The following is a 12,566-nucleotide window of genomic DNA, read 5'->3' on the forward strand; positions in this document are numbered from 1 at the left end:
TCCAAGCAGGAAGGAAAAAACTCACGCTGGTGCACCTAGGAACAAGGAAATCAAGCACATTGAGCTCCAAGGATTTACAGCAAACCATCAGAGGAGTGAAGTTCTGGAACAGCCTTCCAAGGGGAGCAGTGGGGGCAAAAGACCTATCCAGCTTCAAGACTAAGCTTGATTAGTTTATGGAGGGGATGGTATAATGGGATAGCCTAAATTTGGCAATTAATTGGTCTTTGACTAGTAGCAGTAAATATGCCCAATGGCTTGTGATGGGATGTTAGATGGGGTGGGATCTGAGTTACTACAGAGAATTCTTTTCTGGGAGTCTGGCTGGTGAATCTTGCCCACATGCTCAGGGTTTAGCTGATCACTATATTTGGGGTCGGGAAGGAATTTTCCTCCAGGGCAGATTGGCAGAGGCCCTGGAGGTTTTTCGCCTTCCTCTGCAGCGTGGGGCACGGGTCAGTTGCTGGAGATTCTCTGCATCTTGAAGTCTTTAAACCATGATTTGAGGACTTCAATGGCTCAGACACAGGTCTGATTCAGGAGTGGGTGGGTGAGATTCCCTGCGTCATGCAGGAGGTCAGACGACATGATCATAATGGTCTCTTCTGACCTTAAAGTCTATGATTCTATTTTAAGCACCACGAGGAAGCTTCACTCAGGGCTGGACCACTGAGGCTCAGCACCAGGAGGCTGAATTTGAACAGCCAGAGACCAGGGCTATTAGAGGGGGAGAGTGCGGGGCCATATGGATCACGGATACCTTGAGGCGGCAATTTGAAGCTGCAAGCCACTAATTTATTGCTCTGTACAGCAGTGCAGTGTACTAATGCTAGGAGGGGACTGTGATTGGTGCAGACACTGCACTATGAAGGGTTAAGAAAATTTCCTGTTGCTTCGTAGGGATCTGTTTGCTTTCAGGTAATGGAATAAAGACTGCTTTCAAACCAAAACTATTCTTTTATTAAAAAGCAACCACTGGAGGAGAGAGAAACAAACAAACAAAAACACATCAGCACTGTGGGGAATGGGTAAAAGGTTACACATCTTGTCTCAAGTAATTTTCCTCCTAACAGAAGATTTATTTTAAAATGTATCAAAATAAATTCCATTAGAAATAGAAATAATTACAGTCCATACTGGGTCTCTCTTCTCGTACATGCTATTTCTCTCACATATTCCCCCACTCTAATTCCTTTGGAGTGAGGTTTTAATTTCAGGATTAACCACCATTTCCGATATAGTAGGAGGGGGCAGGGAGAGAACTAGAAGAAAACCTGAATCATATTGTAACACTGAAAGTCATCACAGAATCAGCCTCTTACACTAATTAACTTCATGTTTAATTTCATTGTTGCTGGTAACAATTTATTCAACTCTTACAAAATATAAACCTATAGGGCAGTTTTCTCTTAATTCCCATTTCCATCCCGTGAGCTTTGTGTGAAGTCACATTCTACAATAACCTAGAAGCCTTCCATTTCTGTGAGTTCATTTCTCCCTGGGTCTTCTCCCAGAAGTGTGGGTGGAAGGGGTCTCTCACTATGTGGGAAGGCTGCATCATGAGAAAAACCACCTGTGCTTCTTTTTCACACTTTCTAATCTTTCAAAGTAGCAAGAGGTGGAGAAGTGATACAAATGCATTAGATTCAAGGGTAAACTAAGAGACCAAACCACAGACGTTGGACTCAATATTCATATATCCTGCAGTCTGAACTTGGAATCTGATACATTCCCTCATTGGCTATAAATCATTTGCCCAGCATGGAAGTGCTTCTTGCCCAACAAGACAGCCAGACTGGGACCCATAGGCATGGAATGGCTCTGAAGGAATCAGCTGAAAGAGACAGTTGTTCCCAATTTAATCATGGCATCCTTTAGGAGCGTGATCAATGCCACTTAACTAGTGAGCAGCGTTCTAAAAATAGTTTACCTGGGCCACAGGTCACCATAACTTCCATCTCTGGGGTGAAAATCAACCACTCGTACCTGCAATTTCTACCTGACTTCTTGTCAAATCTTTGACCTTACTTGGAGTAATTTTACACTTCCCTGGCGTAGAATTCTTCACCAACCACACAACATATCAGTAGCGATAGTGAGGTATAACTCCCCCCAAAATGCCCTTTTATTTCTTTAATCTGGTGGCACAGGTTTAAATTAGGGACTAAATTCAGGTGCGGCTTAGATTCCCTGTAAAACACCAAATGTCAGGTATCTATTAAAAATAGGTTTCTTTCTGCAGCTATATCACACTCAACACGGATTTCATTTTCTATACATTTGCAGCAGCATCTCCCAGGGGTGAGCTGAACAGAAATGTCAGTTCCATTTTCCCCATCTCTACCTAGATAGGGATTGCATTTCCCAAATAATAGGCAACATGCACCTGATTAGGAAGGAGATATCTTCAGGGGTGACCTCCTGTAGAGCCCATGCCACAACTGCTTTGGGAGCCCAATGCATGGGTATTTTGCTTAGTTCCAAGTCATTCACTAGGGAATCCTCTTCCCCACCCTTTAGAAATAATATTGACCTAACCAACTGAACAAGAGAGGGATTGCGATGGTGATGAGGAATAAGGGAATCCCTCTGATTTACCCTATCTTCTTCTGTTACAGAGGGTGAAATGACATTTTTCCCTATCCCTGCCCTGTTCCTGCTTTTTGTTATAGTTCAATATATTTTAAGTGAGGAAAATGGTAGTAAAAATATCTGCTCTCCAGCACAACCTGAAGCAACATCAGAGCAACTGGGAATGAAACAATTTGTTCCCGAAGGGGGAACCTGATGACTAACAATTGCTTTGAACTGGGGGAACAGTATAACCGTGATGCTCAGGGTTTGTTTAGACTAGGAAAAGTGATGGAGTTTAGGTCAGGTCAAGGGGAAAGCTAATGCCAACCACTGCACATGGGCTGCATCTGCACTACAACTATAATTGTCTTTTTACACCAAGATCACTAACTCGAGCAGCCAATGCCATGTACAGTCCTAGTGGATGTAAGGCACAGGTAGTTTTTGCCTCAGTGTAGCTTGTTGGGATCAAACCTCTGTCTCCCACCTGGAGCTGATGAACATTCCTGGCTGGAGGGACGCACACTCCTATGACTCAAAAGGAAAGGAGTTGATAGAAAAGATCACAGGACGGACCCCAAAGAAGGTGAGCTGCAAAAGGCAGAAGCAGGCAACTTATCTGGGGGAGCTGAGAGACCACGGTGAAGATGGTGCAAAGATCACTCTGGGAATTAGCAAATGTGATTTTTTTTTAAAAGAAAAATCTTTGGCCAGCCCTAGTCAAGGCATTTATTACAGTTCTCTCTCATGTGGATCTTCTGATGTCTAATAAGGATTGAGCTCTGATTGAAGCTTTTCCTGCACTCAGAACACATATAGGGTTTCTCTCCTGTGTGGATTCTACGATGTTTGATGAGGTCAGAGCTATTATTGAAACTTTTCCCACACTCAGAACATGTGTAGGGCGTCTCTCCTGTGTGGATTTTCTGATGTGAGATGAGGGCTGAACTATCAATGAAGCGTTTCCCACACACAGAGCACCCATAAGGTTTCTCACCTGTGTGGATTTTCCTATGTCTGATAAGGTTTGAGCTCTGATTGAAGCTTTTCCCACACTCAGAACACGTGTAGGGTTTCTCTCCAGTGTGGGTTCTCCAATGTCTGATAAGGGTATAGCTCTGATTGAAGCTTTTCCCGCACTCAGAACACGTGTATGGTCTCTCTCCTCTGTGGATTCTCTGATGTGTGAAAAGGTCTGAGCTCCCACTGAAGCTTTTCCCACACTCATGGCATGTGTAGCATGTCTCTTCCAAGTTGATTTTCTCGCGTGTAATAAGGTCTGAGTGGCTCCTCAAGTTTTCCTCTGGCATCTGCTCAGTCTCACAGGCTTTTGCTTTTTCTGGGAGTGCACAACTCCAGGAAACATTCCCTTTGGATCTTCCTGATAACGTCCCATGTGGTTCTACTTGCTCAGCATCTTCCTGCTGGGGATTCTCCTCATTCTCACTCACCATCCCAACACCTGAGGGGAGACAGAGAGAATCCAGACATAGGTCACTCTCTGTGCCGGAGAGAAAGGAAATCTCAGAGACAGGAATTGAAAAAGGGATGAACAAACCAAAAGATGTGTGGGAGAGATCAAACCTATCAGGAGCTGATTTTCCCCAAACCCTTCCCCAGAAGAGGAAGGGATCAGTTTTGGTCCGCATCTCACCAGAACACTCAGGGGAAAGTGAGATTGGGGAAGGACCTGCTGCCAGTTTTCAGTCAGGATAGGTGGGAAGCCATGAGTGACATCTGCCTAATGATTCCATATCTGCAGGGAACAATCCTGAACTTGGACAGCTCACAAGGTCTTTGTAGGGCATCCCAAATGTTTCCTGCATTTTTGAGTTGGTTTAACCCAGGGGTAAGCAACCTATGGCACACGTGAGAGCTGATTTTCAGTAAAAAGAACAGGAGTACTTGTGGCACCTTAGAGACTAACAAATTTATTAGAGCATAAGCTTTCGTGGGCTACAATCCACTTCTTCGGCTGTAGCCCACGAAGGCTTATGCTCTAATAAATTTGTTAGTCTCTAAGGTGCCACAAGTACTCCTGTTCTTTTTGCGGATACAGACTAACACGGCTGCTACTCTGAAACCTGATTTTCAGTGGCACTCACGCTGCCTGGGTCCTGGCCACCGGTCCGGGGGACTCTGAATTTTAATTTAATTTTAAATGAAGCTTCTTAAACATTTTAAAAACCTTATTTACTTTACATACAATAGTTTAGTTATATATTATAGACTTATAGAAAGAAGCCTTCTAAAAATGTTAAAATGTATTACTGGCACGCGAAACCTTAAATTAGGGTAAATAAATGAAGACTCGGCACACCACTTCTGAAAGGTTGCCGACCCCTGGTTTAACCAATTCCTCACCTGTGCAGGCAGCCCTCGGGAGCACTTCTTTCTCAGAGTCCTGGAGGTCTGGGACCCACGGCTCTTCCCCTCGTTCCAGCTGCGAGATCACATCAGGTTTGGAAACTGGAAACCCTACTCAAGGCAAAGAAAACAAGGGAGAGCAGTGGAATTTGTGGGATACTTGTCACAAAGAATATTGAATGGTTTTACCCCCAGCTCATTTTTAGTCAGTAACATCTGAAGACCAGCTTCCTTGTCTCAAAGTGGCAGGAGAGTTGTTATTATAAATCATATTCATTACCTTAGTGCCTAAGACCCATTGTGCTAGGCAAAGTACAAACACAGAAGAGTAGATGGCCCATGCCCTGAAGAATTTACAATCTAAATAGACAAGACAGACACAGAATGGGGGAAGGGGTAAAACCCACTGTTAGAATATAGATATTCAGGCCTGCCTGTAAAGCCTATACTTTAAGAACTTAGGTGTATTTTTAATCACTTAGCTAGTTACAGGGGTATAAAAACAAAGAATCAAAATCACAGTCTGCCTGTGTATGGGCCTTCTCTCACTAGGATAGTCTGAGGCCTTGTTCGTAGGCTAAGGCCTTTGGCTAAGCAGCAGGGGCAGCCATAAGCACACATCCCAAACCAGTCACACTGAAATAAGGTGGTATTGGGTTGTTAGAAAGATGATCCTGTACTGATAGTGCCCATCACCACCAGATAAAGAAACAGATCTTAAGATGGTTAAAGAAAACTTAGTTTGATAGCACTCTGTCTAGCAAGAAATCACTTATCAATGGTTGTGGTTTTGAAACTCTCATTTCTGTATTGTTTTATCTTTATGGCCACCATTTTTTCTATTGTTAATCTGTCTAGTTCTCTAATTTTTTCTGTCTGCTGTATAATTAATTTTCCTAGATGTAAGTTAATTAGGGTAGTGGGATATAATTGGTTAGAGAATTATGTTACAATATGTTAGGATTGGTTAGTTTAAATTTCAGTTAAGGTATAGCTGAGAATATTACTATATAAAATAGAGGGGGAAGAGAAACTGGAATCATGTTTTTTAAGGGGTGGGGGGGAACAGGAACAGGGAAGGGGGAACAAGGCTCTGGAGCATCAGAGCTGGGAAGGGAACGCTGGGGAACAGACTCTATCGGAGTATAGATATAAGCCCGAATGGTGCGAAGGTCTTTGGAGTATGCTTGCTTGGAAACTAACCTCAATAAACATTGCATTATCTGCACTTCAGACTTCTGGTCTTTTGCTGCTTGCTGTCTGCGTGACAAGAACCAGGGAAGCAGGAGGCCCTCTAACAAAACCGACATGACCTGATAACTAAGCGGTAAGCCTTTAAGGAAAGTTTTAATACACTTGGGAACTGATCAGGGATTCCCACGAGGACTGATGAGGGGGCCATGGTAAATACACATTTAGATCCTTTTCTTGTTTTATATCCTTTCCCCATCAGACACACTGTCATGGATCCATAGGATCTGTGCAATGCCTGAGCTTTTAAACAGTCCTTGGGAAGCCTCTGGCTTCAACACTCCTATTTCAACCTGTGAGCTCTGCCAGCAGGTCCAGCTGAACGACACTCCTCTTCAGAGACTGTTCCTCATTCAATGCACGGAGTAAGTTTTTGCTGTGACACTGGGCAGACTTTTAAAACACAGCAGGGTTTATTAGTCAATTGAAACACAGCATTGGAAATTCCTTAGATTAGGACAGAGAAGCAAAGAAGACAATGTATTCCATACTGGGCAATGCTCTTGAGCCATTCTGCTGTAGCAAACAGTTTAGTTTCCTTTCACTTTGCCTGTCCATTTGTCTTCGCTCCAGTAGAGCTCCCTGCATCTGCGAGCCCAGTTCTTCCTGCTCCCAAAAACATAACGAGTCCATGTATGCTTCACTCAGCCAAGCTGAGATGCTCCCATGGAACAATTATTCCCTTGTCTCTGTCGGGTATTCCACTGATGTAGGTTGGTCCCAGCCAGTCCTTAATGACCCATTCATATCACCCCATGACAGCTCCATGACAAAACACCTCATGTCTCCTGCTCTTTCTAATCATAGCAATACCAATCACAGAGGGAAACTGAGGTGTGTATTGACATCATAAGAGTATCACCAAAATTCCCACCTCTATATCACACACACACACACACTGCTCACAGCCCTTGGAGAGAAAGCAAAGCACAGGAACTGGATGTTAGTTCAGTGAACACAGTGGAAGACAAGCTGCAATCCTCAAACCCTGGTCAAAAAGGAGAGACATGTGGGTCCCTACCCATAGAGAGGTGCTGGCTAGAGACCTGATACCTGACAGGGCATTCCTTGAGCAGACCATGGAGGCAGGTCAAAGGCTTAGCTAACCCAAAACTGTGACATCGCAAAAGCACATTTTGGGGAATTAGGAAATCTACTGACTCAGGTGTAATGGGAGGGAGAATTAAACTCCCCCCAGTGTGTGGAGAAGGCTGGGGAATTAAACACTAAAAATTCAGGAGCAACAGCCTCTAACTCTTCCGGAAAAGGAGAATGTAAGAAACAAGAACTGGGCCACGCAACCTCAGGAGGGACAGGCTCAAAGATCCAAGGAGCCTGGAGGGAAGACAGATTGTGGCTGCTGCAGATGGGGAGAGGGGGGGGAAAAGACTCTTTCCAAACTCTCACTCCTGTTGACCCTGATCTGATTTTATGACCTAGTCTCATGTCTTGTGGGCAATTTTATATTCACTAGAGGTAAAATGTCATTATCAGAGTATTGCTTATTAGCTTGGAATGTGCATGGAGGGGCAAGGAGGTGAACATAAATAAATGGGTTATTAAGTTTGCTACAGTTAAGGGCCTTATATTAGGTTGATGCTTTGTGGGAGTAGTTATGCTGAAGTCTGGAATTTACGTGAATAGGTCTAAGGAGAGAATCCCAGGTCAGATATTTTGCACGCTGATTTTGAGAGACTAACGAGGAACCACAAACAGGTGCAATACGCCACAGGGTTCTGAAAGAAGGAAGTTTGGGGCGGGCTTTAGCAATTAGGTTGCTATGCAGTATCTCAGCAGTTGGATCACATTCATATATTGGAATTATTAATAAATAAGTGATGTAAATCATTAGTATTAATGCTTGATGCTTAATTATGGACTTCCCAAAGGCCACATATGGGTTGGGGCAGCTATTGATATTATTGTAATCAGAGTAAAGGAGCAGATATGGTATATAGCCATCCTATTACCCTAAGGAAGCGGATAAAATACCTCTCCTAGTTACCATTTTTTCATTTTGTCAGGTCCCCGAGACAGTGTAAACTGAAGCAGGACCTCCCTTCTGATGGGCTCCCTTGTCCCTTGATCTTTGTTTCCAATGGTGTCCATCACTTGTAAGTATGCACAGTGCAAGACCCTCTTTACTATACTTATCTTAGTCTAATCATTATGTGTATTGATCCTTGCCTGTGATTTAAATTATAACGGTCTGTATTAAATCAAGTTTCTGTGTGTTTCACTAAATTTCATTTTCTCAGTTAACTGAGTAGCCATGTATAAGGGCAAGTTGTACCCCTAATACATTTGTGCTCATTTGTGCCTAGGTAGTGGCCCTGCTATGGGAGGTAGGAATGCAGCAAGGACTCAAGATCGGTGGCCGGGGTCGCTGTGCATAAGGATGGGGAGGTTATATTGGGAGGGGGGTAATGAGTGGGAGAGGGAGGTCAAGAGTTAAAATAACATTTGAGGAAAAAATGTTTAATGAAGTGGAACTGAACAGAAATAAAACTGGAGTGTAGGCTCTAAAGCAACAAGGCTTGGGCAGGGATTCGGGATTAAAGGTCTGGGATCTCCCACAGCTCTAGATCCCCAAACCTCCTCTCCCTCCCACTGACCCACCCAGCCCACTTCCTGGCTGCCCTTCCTCCACACTCCCTTCCCCACCTTCCCACTACTCTCAGCCATCACCACCTCCCGGCACTTTGGGAGCTTCTTGTGTTCCCTCCTCGTCTCTCACTACCTCATCCCTCCCAGCTGCTTCTTAGCTCTTAGCCTGCACACACCTTCCCCATGTCCAGGCACCCCAGAATTATCTACTCCATCCCTTCTCCTCCCCTTCCATGGCTCTGTTCTCCCTTCACCCAGGGGGTCCTGAATGGCAACATTATATGCTCTCCTATCAAAAGAGGAGCTCATCTGACTGTCACACAAGCCATGCATCAGTCATCAACCTATTTACTCAATTTAGAATTCTACAGGTGGCATATTTTCCTCTTAAAATGAGGAAAAGGCATGAAAGCTCTAGTTATTAATGTATCCAATAAGGATACATTAAATGCAATTTTAAAATGACTGACGGCACCAAAAAGGCACATGTCCAAATATTATTCTAGTGGCTGGGAGATAAACTAAATAAAGGGGGACAAGGAAACTTGTCAAAACTTGTATGACAAATAAAGCTATAAAGTTATTACTACTCAGGTTCTTTAGAGACCCCACAGATTCTAATAACCGAGGGGACAGGACTCCTTACCCAGCAAGACTACTGTCTCATAGTTCTCCTGCATGACATCCCTGTAGAGGTCTCTCTGAGTGAGGTCCAGCAGAGCCCGCTCTTCCCTGGTGAAATACACAGCCACTTCCGCGAAAGTCACCGGCCCCTGAAAGAGCAAGAGTCCAACACTCAGTACCTGCGGCCCCAGTCACAACCCCACTATTCATGGAACAGCAGCACTAAGTAAATGGAAGCTTTGGGAGGCACATGTTAACAGAGTCCCACCCCACCTTGCTTCGAGCAGCCAGGAGGCATCAGAGGGTAGAAAGAGAGAAACTTGTGTCTCCCAGCTGACAGACGGAGGCAGGATCTTCACATTTATCACATACCTACTAGCCAGAGCTTGATATAGGAGATGAGGCTGTCTCTGGACCCTGCTGGTGGCTCCCTGGTAGGAATCCCAACACTCTCCAAATAAAATATATGGAAGAAAGGGGAAGTCAATAGTAAAGAATATAAGTTAGAAGGTCAGTACTGTAGAAAATTGGTAAGGGAAGCTATCAGAAATCAATGACCAATCAATGAAAATAAGAAGAAAGTTTTTAAAAGTATATTAATCCTAACAATGGTAGTGGTAAATTACTATACAGAAATGGCAGAATTATCAAAAATAATACAGAAGAGGTAAAAGTCTTCAATAAATATTTCTCTCCTGGATTTGGAGAAAAACAGATGATGTACTCATATCATAAGATGTTGACAACGACACACTTTCCATTCCAACAGGACTTCATGAGCTATTAAAGTTAGACATGTTTAAATCAGCGGGTCCAGGTAACTTGTATCCAAGACTTTTAAAAGACCTAGTGGAGGAGCATGGTGGACTATTAATGTTGATTTTAATTAGGACTTGGAACACTGGGGAAATTCCAGAAGACTGGAATAAAGCTAATGCTGTACCAATACTAAAAAGTGTAAAAGAGATGACCCAACTAATTACAAGAGTGTCAGTCTGACATCGATACTGGGCAAGATAATGGAGCAGCCGATACTGGATTTCATTAATAAAGAATTAAAGGAGGGTAATATAATTAGTACCCATTAACAAAGGTTTAGTGAAAATAGATCCTATCAAACTAACTGGATATCCATATTGGAGGAGATGAAAAGTTTGGTTGCAGCTAATAGTATTGATGTAATATACCTAGACTTCTGTAAGGCATACGACTTGGTTCAGCATAATATTTTGACTAAAAAACTAGAATGATACAAAATAAACATGGCATACATTAAATAGATTAAAAACTGATTGTAAATGGGAAACCATGGTTGAGTGGATTTATTTCTAGCAGGTTCCGCAAGGACTGGTTCTTGGCCCTGTGCTATTAACATTCTTATCAATAACCTAGAAGAGAATATAAAATCATCACTGATAAAGTTTGCAGTTCCCACAAAGATTGGGGGTGGTGGTAACTAATGAAGTGTCAGATTCAGGCTCCAGCACTGCGAGTCTGGGAAGTTTTCCCAGCCCTGGCTGGAGGGTTATTTCCTGTTCCACAATGAGGGGAAGTTCCAGTCCCAACTCCTGTGCCTTGAAATTAGGCCCTATCTGACACTACACCCCATATTCATCATAGTGGTATGATTATAATATTATTAGGACATAATTATGATGCATTTTGTGCCAGATACATCATGTGTGGTGTCACTGGAAAAGTTATGATTTGCTCAATATGATTATCCTATTTGTGTGCGTGGATCACGTTTGTATCTGAAATTATGGATATTGACTATGTATCTGTATTTCAAATGTGCTTACTCTGGGTAACACCCACAACTAGTCTTTCAGGTACAACAATGAAGAAGCCAGACAGCGCTGATGGCTCATCAACAAAGACAATGGACCATGCAAGAGCTTAGCACTCAGTTGGGCATGCTAGGGCATGTGACCAGACCACATGACACTGAACGCCATTTTGGTACCTGTATTATTCCACAAACTGGACTGGGAATTCAGTTTGAAACAAAGGAGTCCCACCATATAGAAAAGGTACATAAGGTGGGGTGTGACATCATCTCTTGGCCTCATTCCCCACACAAGAGAACTTCTGGAAACACCTGAGGAACAAAGACTGAACTGGGGGAAGTGCTGGTCCCAGGGTACAGGGATCTCTAGCTTGTGTATGGAAACTTGGTGGACTGCTTCTATCATCAGTTAGGGTGAGAAATTGCTAATTCAAATTCTATCCATCTAGTATGTTAGGCTTAGTTTGAGTTTTTGGTTATTTGCTAAGTAATCTGCTTTGATCTGTTTGCTATCACTTAAAATCTATCTTTCTGTAGTTAATAAACTTGTTTTATGCTTTATCTTAACCAGTGTATTTTGAGTGAAGTGTCTGGGGAATATCTCAGCTTGGTTAGCGCACAAGCTTGTTGTGCATATCTTTCCCATATCGAGGGGAAGGCAAACTATATTAATGAGCCTACATTATACAGATCCCTGTGCACTATAAGATGGTATAATTCTGGATTTATACTACAGCAGGTGTGCAAGGTTGGGGAGCTGGGAAATTGGCTATTGTCTTCTATCTGTCCTTGAGTGGCTTAGGTGTATGGCACCAGCTGCTGTCGTGTTGGGTGATAACAGGGCCTGGAGAGGCTGGCTGAATCTCCAGCAAAGCAGTGTGAGAAGGGCCAGCCCAGCTTGAGGGTTAGAGGACACAGTGGTCCCCAGAAGCCCCCCAGACTGCACCCCGGGGATGACAATCCATCACACCCTAGATTACACATATCTCAGCAGGTCTGTCACATCCTATCCCCTCCCTTTCTCCACCCTAGATATTTCCTGCCTCCCACCACCTCCAGCAGCTCCCCTCTCCTTTACTCCTCTTCCTCCAAGCAGAACCCATCACCAGCTCCCTGATAATCCCTTACCTGAGCCAGCTCCATTGCAGCCATTTCCTTCCCCCTGGGTGGGTCTGGAGTGAAACCTGGATGTTATTCTGTAGCCTGCCAGGGCGAGAAGGGCAACGTGAGAGAATTCAGATGGGGTTTTTGGCCATTCCACATGCCGATTCCCCCCAGGATTTTTCCCTGCTAATGGACATTCTAGGTTCTGCCACACTGTGAAGCAAAGAGTGACCTTATTCCAGTACAGGCC

The 12,566-nt window shown here is 43.6% G+C and overlaps 1 protein-coding gene and 1 long non-coding RNA gene across 16 annotated transcripts in view; one reads left to right on the plus strand and one right to left on the minus strand.

Moving 5' to 3' along the window:
* Positions 1 to 937: 937 nt before the first annotated feature.
* LOC101933774 (zinc finger protein 34-like) overlaps positions 938 to 12,566 on the minus strand; it is a 28,897-nt gene continuing 17,268 nt past the window's right edge. For 4 of the 15 annotated variants that reach the window (XM_065570059.1, XM_065570060.1, XM_065570061.1 and 1 more), the window contains 4 exons: positions 12,341 to 12,415; positions 9,446 to 9,572; positions 4,939 to 5,052; positions 938 to 4,075 (listed from right to left, as the gene is read on the minus strand). In XM_065570059.1, coding sequence (XP_065426131.1) covers positions 3,291 to 4,075; positions 4,939 to 5,052; positions 9,446 to 9,572; positions 12,341 to 12,364 — 1,050 coding nt within the window. In that variant the 5' untranslated portion in view covers positions 12,365 to 12,415 and the 3' untranslated portion in view covers positions 938 to 3,290. Of the gene's footprint in view, positions 4,076 to 4,938; positions 5,053 to 9,445; positions 9,573 to 9,795; positions 12,416 to 12,566 lie in introns of all 15 variants that reach the window. The other 11 variants (XM_065570062.1, XM_065570064.1, XM_065570063.1 and 8 more) reach the window with 7 other exon arrangements.
* Positions 5,052 to 9,264, plus strand: LOC135975981 (uncharacterized). Its single transcript, XR_010593211.1, has 2 exons — positions 5,052 to 6,268; positions 8,217 to 9,264. It is a non-coding gene; the product is annotated as an uncharacterized LOC135975981 (long non-coding RNA).

Source organism: Chrysemys picta, chromosome 16 (genome assembly GCF_011386835.1).
Source record: "Chrysemys picta bellii isolate R12L10 chromosome 16, ASM1138683v2, whole genome shotgun sequence".
Classification (NCBI taxonomy): domain Eukaryota; kingdom Metazoa; phylum Chordata; order Testudines; family Emydidae; genus Chrysemys; species Chrysemys picta.